Here is a 15351-nt window from a genome sequence, read left to right as displayed (position 1 = left end):
CTTTCCATGACCTCACAATCTAGCTTGTCTCTCTGGTTGGAACCTTCCTCCTGGACACTGGTTGCATCTACCGTTGTCCTCATCCATTAGTGGAACGTATTGTAGTTGTTGCAATTACCTTTGGCCCTTAGACATATATGTACTGCTCAGTGGTGTTATTTGACAGCTTCATTTAGTTATCTTGTTTCCTCAGTTGAGGCTATGAACTCTTAGACTTCAGAAATTATCTCTACTATCTTTTCATGCTCCCAGTGATGTGCAAGAGAAAGTTAGTGTAAATATTTGTATGACCAATTTGTTGAAGCTTTTGTTAAGTTTGGAAAATTCTTTAAGGAGTTTTTGTACTGTTAGAATATGGCATGTTTTTGTTTACTAAATGTTTTTAAATGACTGTGCAGCTGTGATTTTGAATATTTCATTTTCTAAATATAACTAAACTCAGATACAGTTTGACACTTAATTTTAAAAGTAATTACTACTTAGCAGTTCCGAAAACGAAGGAGAAACAAACATAGGGTGTACTCATTTAGATGGCACTTTTGAGAGTCTACAGTAGCCAGACAAGTCAGCAAATGCTAAAATAAAAATTATTACAATACTTTGGAGAGAAGGAAGAACAGGGTGGTGCTATGAGCAAATTTGGAGAGAGATTTTAATAGTTTTATCTGATTTTTTTTTTGAGTAAACTAAAATGTGGCTTCCTAAAGTTTTTTTCCACAGATATATTCCATTGGAACTTGGGAAAAAATTGGCATTTTCAGATCATCTGATATCTTTTATTGTCACTACTTATTTTATCAATAAAGGAATTAACTGGTTACCACATATCAGGTCATTCTATTTTTGATCCTATCAGTTTCTTCTTAAGAATGTTTCATACATCATGCATAAACATGAGTAAACAGAATATAAATTGTAAATTTTCTTCTGGTCTTATTTTCTATACTGTGCAAGGCGGTGGCTGTAAATAAAAAGGTGATGATTCTTCCTCTCTGCCTGTGAACATACAAAAATGAAAATTACAATCCATTAAGCATTTAATAGGTAGTGGTAAAACCACAAACAAACCCTTAGACCAAAGGATAATTGCTTTAAATGGACCCATATACAAAGTACTGTGGGAGCATGAGAGGGCCACCCAAGTCTCAATTCAAATGGCTCAGGAAAGGCTTCACAGTAACTTTAAATGAAAACGTGAAGGAAGTTTGCTAAGCAGATAATCAGAGAAGTTATGGACAGAAGAAACTTGTATTATTGCTTGGTCTCACATCTTGTTTTTTCACATTAATTATACTGCTGCAAAATTATTCACTTATATCTGGATATGAAGTTTATTAATAGTAGTAACAGACCCAAAATATGTGTTAAGGACTTAGAACAGAGTTGGGAACTTTTCTAGAACCTGTAGGTATAACAGTAAAGTAGATGGACAAACGCCATGCTCTCATGGAGCTTAGATTCTAATTTAGGGAAACAGAAAAGTAACTGTTAATGCTAATGTTTTGATGATGATAAAACAGGGTAGCAGTATATAATAGAGTCTAACTTGGGTTGGGATGCAGGGGAAACACTATTCTAAGTATTTTCCACATATGAACTCACTTAATCCTTAAAATAACCTCATGAAGTAGATTGCATTATATTATCCATATTTTATAGATGTAGAATCAGAGGTGTAGGAAGTTTAACTAACTTGCCCTAGAGCTAGTAAATGATGGAGCTAAGATTCTAACCCAGGTGTCTAGCTCCAGCATCATAAACAGTGTGGTATACTGACCTGGGTAAGGGTTTGTTGAGTGAATGGATCCTTAGTTTCCAAATATTTCAAGGTTAACTTTTGCCATGTAATCCTGGATTTTTAAATACGTAATTCATACTTTGTTTTCACAATTTATGAAGACCTCAATATCTAATTACTGATAACATTGCTTTCTAGATGTTTTTGTCATCAGGTGATGTCATAGTATTAGGTTGTGCCTCAGTTGTCAGATATTAATGCAAAGCAAATTATAACATGATTTGTAAATCTACAACTGCAGCATAGAAATAACTGCCCTGAAGTGTTATCCCTTTTGTTGATAGTTAATCTGTACAAATAGTATAGTAATTTTAACATCACAGGGCAAGGTTAAATTTGTAGGTTATGTTTTACAGAAACTAAATATTAAGACTTGGAGTATGGGAGACAGATGAAAAATATGCTAAAAATAAACTTGTTACAAAGCTTCTGGCTGGGTAAACAAGTATGAAATAAATCCACGGTTCCTTGTCTGCAAATCAGGAGTCCAGTAAGCCCTGAAAACTAAAAAGTGTTTTAACAAGTTGGCCAAACCTAACCCTAATTAACTTAAGACAGTCACTTTTATTGTTTATCTGAATATTTGTATATTTTGCTGCAGAAATGTTCGTACGTGATGTACTGGAAGTGTTCTGCCATACGCTGTATATGTACCATATTACCCTTCTAAACTCCAAAAGTTTTGAAGTCAGGAACACAGCTTTCTCCAAAATTGTGGAGCTAACTGCAGACCTTTGAGTTTTACAGGTATCATCCACATTCAGAAATGGAATACACTTTGAAATGTCGAAGTAACCTAAGCCTTATCTTAAGTCTCTTAAGTACATTCATATTTAACGGCTTTAAAACATACATTACATAAATGAATACCTAAATTTTATTAACCTAGTTATAGGCAGCTCAATATAGTATGATAATAGTTCAGAGCTTCTATATTATTTTTCTTCAGTGATTAAAGGCAACTCATGCTATCAGATAGATACTTTAAATGAGGAATGAGAACCGCAACAACTTTTTAAATTTTTCTCAGTATTTCCGTGGAATATTAACACTGCTAAATTAATTTTAATTCTGCTAATATGTATTAGGCGTATACATACTCCCTGCTTGTGATGCTAATGTAACAAAGATGAATAAGGCAGAGACCTTCCCTTAAGGAGGCCACTGATGCTTTTCTGTCTCTGAGAGACTTATTGTCACCGTTCCATGATATCCTCATGATATCAGTCAGAGGAACATGGATTAATTAATCCATTCAACAAATAAGCATCTACTAATTGCCAGGCACAGTTCTAGATACATTATTAAACAAAACAAACAAACAAAAATCCTACCTTTTGAATAATTTAACATTTTGGTGACCCTAAGAATTCTACCTAGGCATGAAGAGCATGTTTGATCTGCTCCAGTATACAGTGTTTCATCAGACTCCTTTATTCAGTTGTACACTTTTCATTTCCAAGTCAACTGGTGATCATTTGTAGTTTATAGTTTCTCCGTATGTATATAAGGATACCTCCGTACACATGCCTGCATATGCAGACACTCTACCTGACTTGATAGGATTACTTTGGTAACTTAAGTGAAATGTATTGATAGTAAAATCTACAAGTTTTCAAATACTGTTAGGTAGTATCCAGTATATTATATTATTTTGAGGCTCTGAAAGATTAAATATGATTCCATATTATTTCATTTTTCATGTTCTTGCCAGAAAACTTTAGTCTTTAATATCCTATCAGGTCCACCATAGTGATTTCTTTCTGGATCGTACCTGGGTCAGAATTAGAGTTCTTGGCCCTATCCCTGACTTGTTGTGGAAAGTTGCATAAATTAATGTGTCTCACATATAAATCAGTTAAATAATGGTAGATTAATTACGGTAGATGCAAATAATGATAGATATAATGTAGGATTTTTAAAATGTGATGTAAGTTTTACTATAGAAATAATACCAGAAAGGACTACCATTTGTGATAAAAGCAATGACATTCTTATTTCCTTTTACAAGAACCTATTGATGCAGCACATCTCTTTATTTGCATATATAGTGCTTTATTCCTACAATGTATAAAAGGTAAAATAATTACAGTAGATTTTTAAAAAGTAAATCTGGTATTAGATTAATAAAAGTTTCTGTTGTGGTTTTGGTAGTACCTATGTATATATGTGTTTATGTATACATTTATGAGCTTTATAGAAATTTTTTTAGGTCTGGGGGAAACAATTCAACGGTTAGTATTTCTCAAACATTAATATATAAACATTGATCCCAGAAGCACATAGGTGATTAGCTATTTGTTTATGGTTATTTTATGATATCTTCATGTAAGGTTGGGGAAATCTGTTTTGAGAGAAAAAAATATGATGTTGGATGAAATTCTCTTATCTTAAATTTCTTCTCCTTGTTAGTATTGAAAGTGAAAATTGAAACTTTGGGTTATTCCTGTTTTTAACTACCTTTTTATGTGTGGGTGATTTCATATAATTCACTTGGGAACAATTTAAGCTTAAAGAGATTTTCAATAATCCACAGAAATCTCTACATTATCACTTTAGATTTTGAAATGTCATTGTTACTACTAGTTTGAACATGTAGGGGCAGTATAGTACTGTTTTTGTAAATCTCATCTGAATTTGTGGGTTTTTTAAATCTGTAAGTGTTCTTTGAGGAAATACAACTTATATCTTACTTTTTAAGGGATGATTGGTGCTGTTTTATTAAGTTGGAACTATTCTTTCAATTCAGGTTCTTTTATATAATATATATATATATATTATACAAAAGCTTTTATATTATAGAAGCTCATGGCCCTGACTTATATTTGAAGTCAAGGAATATGTTAAGCTAGTTAACAGGGAAAATGCATTTTTATAGTTAGACAATATAAACGAGGACAAGTGGATTCATGGAAATGCTAAAATCAGTGCAATTTTGCTCTTATTCATTCTGTACCAACCTTTCAAAATGAATGTTTAATCATGAGAATTTTAAAAATTTAGTCTTAATTTTTCAACCTGACAAGTAAAGAGATTCCTAAACAGTCTTATTTTAAGATTCTTTTATTGGTAAATAATTTTTTTTAGTATCAAAATGATTAAGGGTTTTTACAAAATTTATGGTAGCTTTTTTTTTTCACTTAAAGTGATGTACACTTAATAAAAAAACAACTGAGCAGTTATCTCTTCTATCCATTCCATCTATTCATTCAATCTATTCAACAACTTCTGTGAACCAAGGACTACTTTAGGCATTTGGAGTACAGTAGTGAATGAAACAGACCCAAATCTTTGCCCTTGTGGAGTTTATGTCAGTATGGCAGACTGCTTAAGAACATAGAGTCAGTTAGACCTGGGGTTAAGTTTTTAGCTCCATCACTTACTAAGCCACCTGTGTAGGATGGCAATAATAATAGTACCTACTTCACAGGATAGTTTTATGGGTAAAATGAAATAACATAGAGAAAGTATGGTTATATAATAAGAACTTAGTAACTGTTATGAAGTCCACATAAGACTTATTTAGATGTGTTGGTAAAAATATAATTAATTCTCCTCATATAATAGTACTTATTTCTTTCACTTACGGTTAGTATTTTGAATATTTTTTCATTTTTAGTTTCTTCAGATTGTGAGAGAAAATGTATAACACCAATTTTGATAGTCATTTGTCTTAAAGTTTCCTGAATGACTGTTAATCTCTAAATGGAAAGATACTGCACATAAAAAATTAATGTGATTTGGATCTTCTTACATTATATAGGGTCATTCAGTGTGACTCTCATGTATATAAAAATTAACCCCAATATGTCTTCCTGAATTAAGAAAGTAACATGTGCCACTTAGTATTTTGTTTGGAGTTTCTCTGTTCAGAATAAATGTGTTGGCTTCAAATACCATTAAATTTTTAGAAATTAAATTGCTATATAAGAATTAAAAACATAGTTTGTTGAGTCACATATTATGTTAGTAGCTAAAATGTCTAGGAAATAGTTTCCATTATGATTCTTAAGTTTTGATGCCATTTCTTTCCCTAAAGGCCCCAAAATGAGTTAATTAAGAAATGGAACATAACCTGTTAACATCTTTGAAAACTAGCTTGTCCAAATGACACCTGGTATATTATTACTATATAGGAGTTGAGACTTAAAACATTTAAAGAATTGATTCACAGGTCTTAACAAAAGTACTTAGAAATTTAGATCCTTCTTGGGTACCCTGTACTGCTCTTGGTTCTTTTTATTTTTTAATTATGTGGAAGACCCATGTTTAACACACACGTGCGTGCACAGGCACAAGCACACATCCCCCACATACAAACAAATAAAATTCTCATCACCACCCCCAACCCCCGTTTAACAGCTTATCTGCTATGTTCATGCGACAACCGCTTCATTGAGGGGAAGTTGTTGTTCTGCCGTTTTCATATTAGCTTTGTTATCATGCAGGATTTTCAGCTGCTCATACTCATTACCATACAGCTGGTATGTAGAGAAGGAAGCAAGCAGAAGTTGTACTGTCTACAAGAATAAGAAGCTCTCTTGCAGATGGGGTGCTGGCAGATGGGGCATGTGTTTGAACAGGTTTTACTAATAACAGAGTGCACTAAAAATCATTCTGAGAAAGTCTAAGGTCAGTGCCATGAATTCAGAGCTTGAGAGGTTGTTCAGCTTTTTGTAGACCTTTTTAGAATATTAATTAACTGCAAATAAGTAATAAATGGCCCAACCACAATCTCTTCCAAAATTTTTTTTATCAGTTTTCCTTTTTTATTTTAGTATATTTTGTTTCTCTTTAATATAATTTAAAAAGCACTGATACTGTTAGCTAGTGTTTCTCATCATCTTGCACTATATTTTGTAGTCTTCAAATATATTTACTTAACATTCCAGAGTATGTTTATATACAAAAGTGTTTTGTATACATGCTTTGAAATGTATACATGTATACATTCTTTGAGCGATATAATAACATTCCTCAGTTTTGATATATGAGAATATTTATCAGAAGATGAAAACCAAAGAGGATTTGGAAATCCATATGTGTAGTGTTGACTACATTGAAGATTAAGAGGAGGTATGTTTGTTCTATCTGCATTCAAAATTAGAAGTGAATGGTATGCCCCCAAGTGTATCTATTGTTAAAATTATTACTTGCATATGTTTCATATTCACAAAACCAAAATGAATAAAGTAGTAATTGAAATATCTATCAATATTTTTTTTAAAGATATTTCAGTGGGATCTTAGTTCTTTTGACCCTTTTCATTAAATGTAATGTTTCTTGATACATCCTGTCTCAATGGGAGATGGTGATAAAAAGCAGGTAAAGCAAAATAAAGCTAGGCAATTATATGTAAAAATGCAGTTTTCAATTTAATTTTAATGGAAATGGAACTCAGCCTGTTATTCTGTTCATAGGGATTAAGATACATATTTGCCGAAGTTTTTTTTTAGTTATAATGCTTTTGGTAACTCGCAAAAACTTTCATGCTGTAGGTTTCCTGTCAGTAAAATTGAAGCACAAAAATGCTATCTGTTAGGTTAATACCTGTGAATCAATAGAATACTTGGTAAGTGAGATCTGTAGGAAATGGTGTACATTAAGTGTGGTTAAAACTGTATACTGCCTTTATCAGTAAAAGTTTATATTCTGTTGGGCATTTTTAAAGGTACAGGAAGTCCCAAACCAGGGTGGCTTTTAACAACAAAGATAATTGCATTTTCATTGCATATCAAACTGTATATTTTCTTCCAATTTAATTTATACTTGAATTGTGTAACTGATAAATATGTAGAAAATTTTATTACTTTTCCCTGAGGGGGAAAACATATAAAATATTATAAGTAATAATATGTATAGTGCAATACTAAATAAATAATAAATACGTGAAATGTATTGTTTACCTATTAATATTTTTCAGTTATTATTTCTGTACTTCTGTCATTGTAGATTAGAGTGTATCTCACATTCTTAATTATCTCATATAAATATTATTTATTGATACCCTGATATGTGCAAGAACTGTGTGAGGAGCTGAGATACAATAGGAATCAAAATAGACGTGGTCACTGCTTTTATGGAACTTATAGTCTAATGGGGAAGAGAGACAAATAATTAATGTGCACACGTTGTGACAGGGTGTTGGGTTCAAGCACTGTGATTCACAGCTTTAAAATGGGGAGGAGGTGCCTCTGCGAAGGAAATTGGAGATGGCCTATACACAGTTAATTCCCATGTTTTTATCTTCAATCTAGACCTCTTTTTGAGCTCCAGAGCCAGTTGGAGCATGATAGGAGTTGAGACCTGGATGTCTCAAAGACACCTCAAACCAAATAAGACTAAAAATGGAACTTATGATTCTCCCTGCTCTAGAAAACAAAGACAAACACTGACCTTGTTCAGTGTCCTCTGTCATCTTCCATCCAGTTGCATAAGTAAGAAACTTTGGTGTCATTGTTAATAACTAACTCCCTCTCCTTTATTTCCCATGACCAATCTGTCACCAAATCCTTTGAGTTTTATGTCCTAAATATCTCCTAACTCTTCACTTCTGTCCATCTGTTATGCACCTAGCTAGTCCAGGCCAACATTATCTCTTTCACGGTCTAACGGAATAGCTTCCGCCACAGTCTCTCCACATCAACTCTCACTTACTTCCCCATTCTGCTCTTTTTTCTTTTCTTCTTTTTAATTTTTATTGGAGTATAATTGCTTTACAATGCTGTGTTAGTTTCTACTATATGCAAAGTGAATCAGCTATACGTATACATATATCCCCTCTTTTTTGGATTTCCTTCCCATTTAGGTCACCACAGAGCATTGAGTAGAGTTCCCTGAGCTATACTGCAGGTTCTCATTAGTTAACTATTTTATACATAGTATCAATATATATATATGTCAATCCAATTTCCCAATTCATCCCACCCCCCTTCCCCCTTGGTATCCATATGTCTGTTCTCCGCATCTGTCTCTATTTCTACTCCCCATTCTGTTCTTAACATTACATTCAGAATGATATTGCAAGAGGCATATCTGGGTCATGCCCTTCCCTTGACTGACTTTACTTTTCATTACTCTTATGGTAAAGACCAAAATCCTTTATGAGGTCTTGCATAAGCTGGCCCTTCTCTACTTCTCTAGCCTCATCTTGCACCTGCCATAATACCTTTATTCTGTGCACTGCAGCCCTACGGGTGCCCCTCCCCCGCCACAGCACAGCTTAGTCATTCCTTTAGAGAAGAGAAGCATTCTCTGAACCCCCAAACTAGGTCAAAACCTTAGCATTATGCATTTTTCTAACACTGTGTAGCATTTACTAGTTTCAGCTTTGCTCTGTTTTAATTGTTTATGCTTTCTCCCCTACTACACTGTGAACTCCAGTCATGAAGCTGAGACCATAGTTAATTTAGCTTGTGTATAATAGGCAACCAAGTAGATGTTGAGTGAATGAGTGTCTGTGGGAGATTAAAATAACCATATAAATCTAAATTTGTTGTAATTGTGTATCCTACTTAGGATAAAGGTAATTAGAGATAGTTGAAACCATAAAGTGTAGGGTAGACTCATAGAGATATGCATGTATCGACAATGGTGTTTACTGCTAGAAAGTGGTAACCACACATGGATCAAACTGACATTTCTTAAAGATGGATTGGCTCTTAGAAAAAGGTCATATGTGATGAAATTAAGAAACACGGCCAAAGTGATAATCCCATATTGAAGAGTATGTTCTGTATGTACTCAGATGGAAAAGTGCTGTGTGTGTGTGTGTATGTATATGCACACACACGTACACAGTACTTGGTTAATAAGTATTTTTAGGCTGTCTACTAAACTAAACTAAATTAAAAATCAAATAGAAGTCATAATTCCCAGTTAAGTGTATTTGGGTTAGAGTAACCAATAAAGATCACTTGAAGCAGTTCCTTCAATAAGTGTTATAATGTATACAATAACTTTTGCCTATCTACTATAGCGTTCAGATCATTTTGGTAATGGTGAGAGACCCAGTAGCCTCTTTGAAAGGACCTTCCAGTGAAGACACTTTTCGTGTATTCTGCTCTCAGCTCTTTTTCATTATTTCACGTTTTGGAGAAATAAAGCATGGAACATGAAGAAATAAGGGTAGGAGATAGAAGTTCTCAGGGTATTTGGGAAAAGGAGGCAAAACCCATGTGTTGTTGTGAGCACCTTCCATCAGACTTTCTTCCACTCTGCCTACTGATGGCTGCCTAGCCTCAGTACATGTCCAAGATGCCATCATCTTGGAGCAGTTCTTCACCAAGGAAGCATTGGCAGTAGTGTGTTAACTCTTTGTCAAGTTGCTCTTAGTAAATTCCCACAAATAAAGTGTATCAGAGTACATAATTAGCTGCCTAGTTTGTCTTTTCTTTCTCTGTGTCTACTGTGAGTCTAACATAAATTTCATCCATACATCACACATTTGCACACTGAAATAGCCCAGGAAGCATCCCAAAGATTTCTTAACTACCAATACTTCTTGCTATATAATATGTAGAAAACCCTATTTCATTTTCTATAAACTGGAGACCAAGATCTCCCTGTGGTTAAATTGCTGTTACCAACTCAATAGTTGTGTGACCTTGGGAAAGTTACTTAAACTCACCGTGCCTGTTCCTTATTTGTAAAATGGGTTAATAGTAGTACCTACTTCACAGGATTGTTAACACAGTTTCAGTGAGTTAATAGAAGTAAAGCACCTAGAAGAGTGCCTGGCGTATAGTAAGTTCTCTTCCCTGTATATTTCATTTTCTTAAGAGACCATTTTTTTTTTTAAGAGTTGCTTATTCAAAGTTGAATAGTTTATAGTATCTTTGATAGTGAGCACTGAAGGAGCACTCAAGTCAGAATAAAATCTAGTGTTTATTTTTCCTTTATTCTTTTGGTTTAATATATTGCCATGTGTGACATTTATTTCTAAACAATTAACATTTATTTCTTCCTCTTTCTAGGTCTGTGTATTGTCGTATAAATTGAGCAATTTTATTTATCAGTTATATTGCTTTGTCATTTTTTATTGATTTGTCTGTCCTTCCCTCTGAATTGGGGAGTTCTTCCAGGATAGAGACTACATCTTGCTCAATTTTGCATCCTTTTTTGCTTGGAGTCGTCTGGCTTTCAGTAACCTTGGCTAAATATTTCTAGAATGTGGTAGGTCTAGATCTATAAAAATAAAATGTTTGAGTCACTGTTTAGTTTTTCTCCACCTCTTGTTTCATTGTTCAGAAAATAGCGAACCATTATACGACTCAGGATTCATTTGGATGAGACTGATAATATTGAAATGAAATGTGGGGTTAGAAGCTCACCATAAATTTTTCTCACAGTAATTTCCTTTTCCTTTGCTACCTATATATAAACACACAGAGTGAACTTCACAAAGTTAAGGTCTTTGAAATAAATGAATTGGTGGGGAGTAAATTACACCTTGGCCTAACAAAATCTGTTTATTATAATTGTTCAATAAAAGCTAGTTGAGTAAAAATATCTTAGAAAATAGCATCTAATTTTAGTCTTTGCTTTTTTACATTGTGATCATGATGATTAATATCACCTCATTCAACATCTCTGGAAAAAATTCTAACTTCTTAATTTGCTGTTTTTGTCTCCTGATAGAATAACTTTAAAGGAAAGGCTTAAAATGAAGAGGGGTGTGTGTGTGTGTGTGTGTTTGTGTGTGTGTGTGTGTGTCCGTCTGTCTTTATCCTAAGAGCTAACAAAATATTACAATTTTAAGAATATTCTAAAGTTCAACATCTTTTTGCTAGCTTTAACTTTATATTCTTTGGTAGATTTAAGCTGTTCCTCATAGAATTTTTTTTTCATGTTGCAGAAGTTTGAACATGCATTGACTCAATAAAAATAAAATTTAGATTTAGTTTTTTGAAGTGCTCTCATACCACCATGTAACAGTTTCCAACAGACCAGCTGTGTGCATAGAGCAGTTCTTAATTAAGTTGTATGCAAATTTGTTTAATAGTCAGCATGCCGTCACTACATACCATGCTTTCATGCAACTGGTGGGGAAACCCTGATATCCATCCTCCACAAAGAACTGTTTAGAGTCATGTTTCAAGTGTGACAAACTTTCAAAGTTAATTTGTAAACATTTGGAGGCCTCAAGTATTTATAGGTAAATATTTTTTAAGTTATGTGCTAAATATTAAAGAACTTTTAATAAAGAAAATGAACTTATAAATAAAATATTTCTATTACAATAGTCTTGCCAAGATATCAAAGTACTCCTAATCATCAATCTTACAGTTCATTGCAAATAAAAGACTACTGTAGATCAGATACTTTTTCAAATTAATAGTTATTTTGAAAATCTTTCCATGACAGACAAAATTATGTCAAACCCTACTCATGACTATTTCCAGCAATATTTCTTTGTACTCAGATTTTATTTACTGAATCTTCAGTCTTTTGGAATCTCCTGAAAAGGTAAGAGATCATGTAAGTGTTATGCTAGTCATATAATTCTTGATAGTTTCAAAGTAAAGAATGCAGTTTGTTAAATTATAGGTACAGTAATTGCTTTAAAATGTAAATTGATGTTTCTCAAATGAATATTTAGAATCCTCCTTTTTATATGTAGTGGGGGCATGATTACTAGGTTCTTCCCTACTCACTTGACAGCTACATCAAACACTTGAATACTTAAAGAGCAGGCAAGCTACTCTAAAATAAGTAAAGAATTGATTAAAGATCACTATGATGTACACTTTCTAGAGGAAGAACCTGGTGTGATTTATGTTTCTTACTGGCCTAGCACCAATATGGAATAGGTACTTAATAAATGTTTTTAAGTAAGGGAAATAAGTTCAGGTTCACAGACCTTGATTCATGACTGGAGTTTGAAGAGATTGGTTTAAGCTATCCCTTCTCATTTTGAATTCTTCTGGAAATTTTTTAAGATATTTGGGAAGAGATGTTATGTTTTAAAAAGTGCAATAAGTTTGAATCTGGACTTTATGTGTCTGCTAGTCAAATATTTATAATTGAACATAATTATCAAAATCAGTAAGCCAACTAATAGAAGACCACAGAGTTGAGAATAATTTACGTATTTTAGGTTAACCAGGTCCTGGATGACAACATGCTAGTGAAAGTATACCTAAGAGTGTAACGGAGGCTGTGCTAAACTTTAGTTGAAGGCTTTTTCCAACCTTAAGATTCAGTGATTATGTTCTGAATTCCTTTATGATCACAGAGAAGCAGTTTTAAAATGTGTACCATGGGTAAAATCATTTCACCTCCAATAACTAAGGGAGACCATGTCTTTCACCATTGCAGACATTTGCTAAAGTAAGGCTGGCAGATGCATTAACAATCTACAGAGATCTGAGCCCAGTATCTCTCTCTTTCTCTAAAAGAGTAAATTATCAAATGGACAGATAAAATCAGGGCATAGAAAGTGGAAGAGCAAGGAAATAGAGATGATATGGTAGTTACCCCATCATTCTTATAGAATGGAGTTACTAGATATAAAGGCTTTAGAATGGTGCTTGGTGCATGGTACAGAATAATTAAGTATTACCTACTATTCCAATTCTCTTCCTTTTCCAAGTTTAAGAATCTTGGAATGGGTGCTAAGTTTGAGAATTAGTATGTGGTGGCAAGTGATAAGGGAAATGGAAGAGTAATTGGACATGAAAGAGTTGAGAAGATTTTTATGCATTTTCTCTATATGTCTAGTTTCAGCAAGTGAGAATTACTTTGTGAGTGGTCTTCAATTTTATATACATTTTTGAAAATATAAAAAATAATATTAAAACATATACACAGAAATTGTGTATTCTAGAAATCCTCGGAATCCTCTAATGGCTTCGCATTGCACTAGAATTCCTTAAATCCTAACTCTTGACCGTGGCCAAGATCCTACATGATCTGGCCCTTGGTTACCTCTCCGTCTTCATGTTGTACCAGTCACTTTACCTAGCCAGATTGGCCTTATTCTTGCTGAGTCTAGGCTCTACTCCATTTTGACTTAAAAGTTGTTTCCTGGGTAATACCTTTCAAAATTAGCTACAGTTCTCTACTACCCTCTGTTAACTACTTACTTCTTTCATAGTACCCTGTTTTATTTCTCTCTTAGAGCTTAGCATTATATGAAATTATCTTTTTCATTTATTAGTTTATTTATTGTGTGTTTTCCCCCACTCCAGTATACAAACTGTATGAGGCTAGGGAGCTCATCTGCATTGTTTGCTACCTTATACCCAGTGCTTAGAACAGTTGTTAGCACATAATAAGGAATACTTGTTTATTGACAAGTTAAAAGAAAAAGAAGGAAAATCTCTTATTAAGCCATTTAGATGACCACTGTGCACATTTTTATATATTTATGTAGGTTTTCCCCATCCATACATATGTGTGCGTGCGCACACACACACACACACACATACTTAAATATATGTGTATATATTTTCAAAAGGACCATACTTTTTATCATGTGTTTGAATCTCACAACTCCTACTTTACAGTAACCTTTCTCCTAGTTTTGTATATGGTGAACAGTTTCTGTGCCTTCAGAATGCTCTATACTGAAATCTATTCCTTAGCAGGAGGCTTTGAGTCTGGAGGCTGGAGGGGCAAGGCATGGGAAGAAAGGGCTGGGAGTGGAACAAGGCAAAGTATTTCATTTTCCAAGCAAGCTGTGTTTTTGAATAGTAGAGGCCCTTTTGGCCACATGTTGGTGAGAATGAGTCAGGTATCCACCTTGGCCCTGAGTTACATTTTTTATTGTCTTTTCATAAAGTTTTTTGGTGAATATGACATTTGAATGTTTATTTAAGAACTCTCTTATATCTGCACCATTCCCCCCTATATTCAAGAGTACAACCTGCTTTTATATATGATTTCTGTATGAGTACCTTTGGAAACAGAAGGACCCCTTCATAGTCAGTGTTTGTAACTAAAATAAAAGGTCTACAGTCTTCACACCCACACAGTAAAGTTCTCCTTGTACAGAAAGACACATACTAGCCCTAAAATGGAAGAATGAGTCATGGCAGGAAGTACTTTTGAAGAAACCATTACTAGTAAGTTAAAGACTATTTTAACTGTAGTATTAAGTGTTTGAATTAGGAGATAATAGTATTAAAAAGGTTATTCCCTAATGAGCCTTATAAAGACTAGTGACTGCTAGAAGTCTTATAGATGTTGTCAATCCGTCAAGTTAATGATTGTGGCATTTCCACATATATCTTAGGTCCACAGATGATAATTTCCTTCTATCTCCTCAACATCTACCAAACTTCTGTCTTTTAAATTTAGAAGCAAGATCGTATGTTTTATGAAATCTCAGACTAGTTAAATGATTTCTCCATTTTCTGACTTCTTACACTACCCAATTTGGCACCTGATATCCAGTCAAATATTGTTCTCTATTAGTCTCTTGTCTTGCTAGTTGGATTTTAAGTATCTTAGGGGTGGAGGGTTATTGCAATGTTTTTATTTGACTTCAGTAGCATTTTGCAGATAGTGGGTGATTTTTTCTTAATTTGATTGATTTCATTTAAGCTAAC

General features: G+C 33.6%; 1 protein-coding gene across 11 annotated transcripts in view; it reads left to right on the top strand.

Annotated features, from left to right (window-relative positions):
• The window catches only part of FBXW7 (F-box and WD repeat domain containing 7), a 203923-nt gene that overhangs the window by 150313 nt on the left and 38259 nt on the right, over window positions 1-15351 (top strand). The window contains exon 5 of one of the 11 annotated variants that reach the window (XM_082463374.1): window positions 8056-10814. The exons of the other annotated variants lie outside the window; for them this stretch is intronic. Within the exon in view, the coding sequence (XP_082319500.1) occupies window positions 8056-8067 (12 nt within the window). The 3' untranslated portion in view covers window positions 8068-10814. Of the gene's footprint in view, window positions 1-8055; window positions 10815-15351 lie in introns of those variants that run through there. 11 annotated transcript variants of the gene reach the window in all.

Source organism: Balaenoptera physalus, assembly GCF_965194825.1.
Source record: "Balaenoptera physalus genome assembly, chromosome: 5".
NCBI lineage: Eukaryota > Metazoa > Chordata > Mammalia > Artiodactyla > Balaenopteridae > Balaenoptera > Balaenoptera physalus.
Note: the sequence above shows the minus strand (reverse complement) of the source record. Positions and strands in the feature narration are given on the sequence as shown.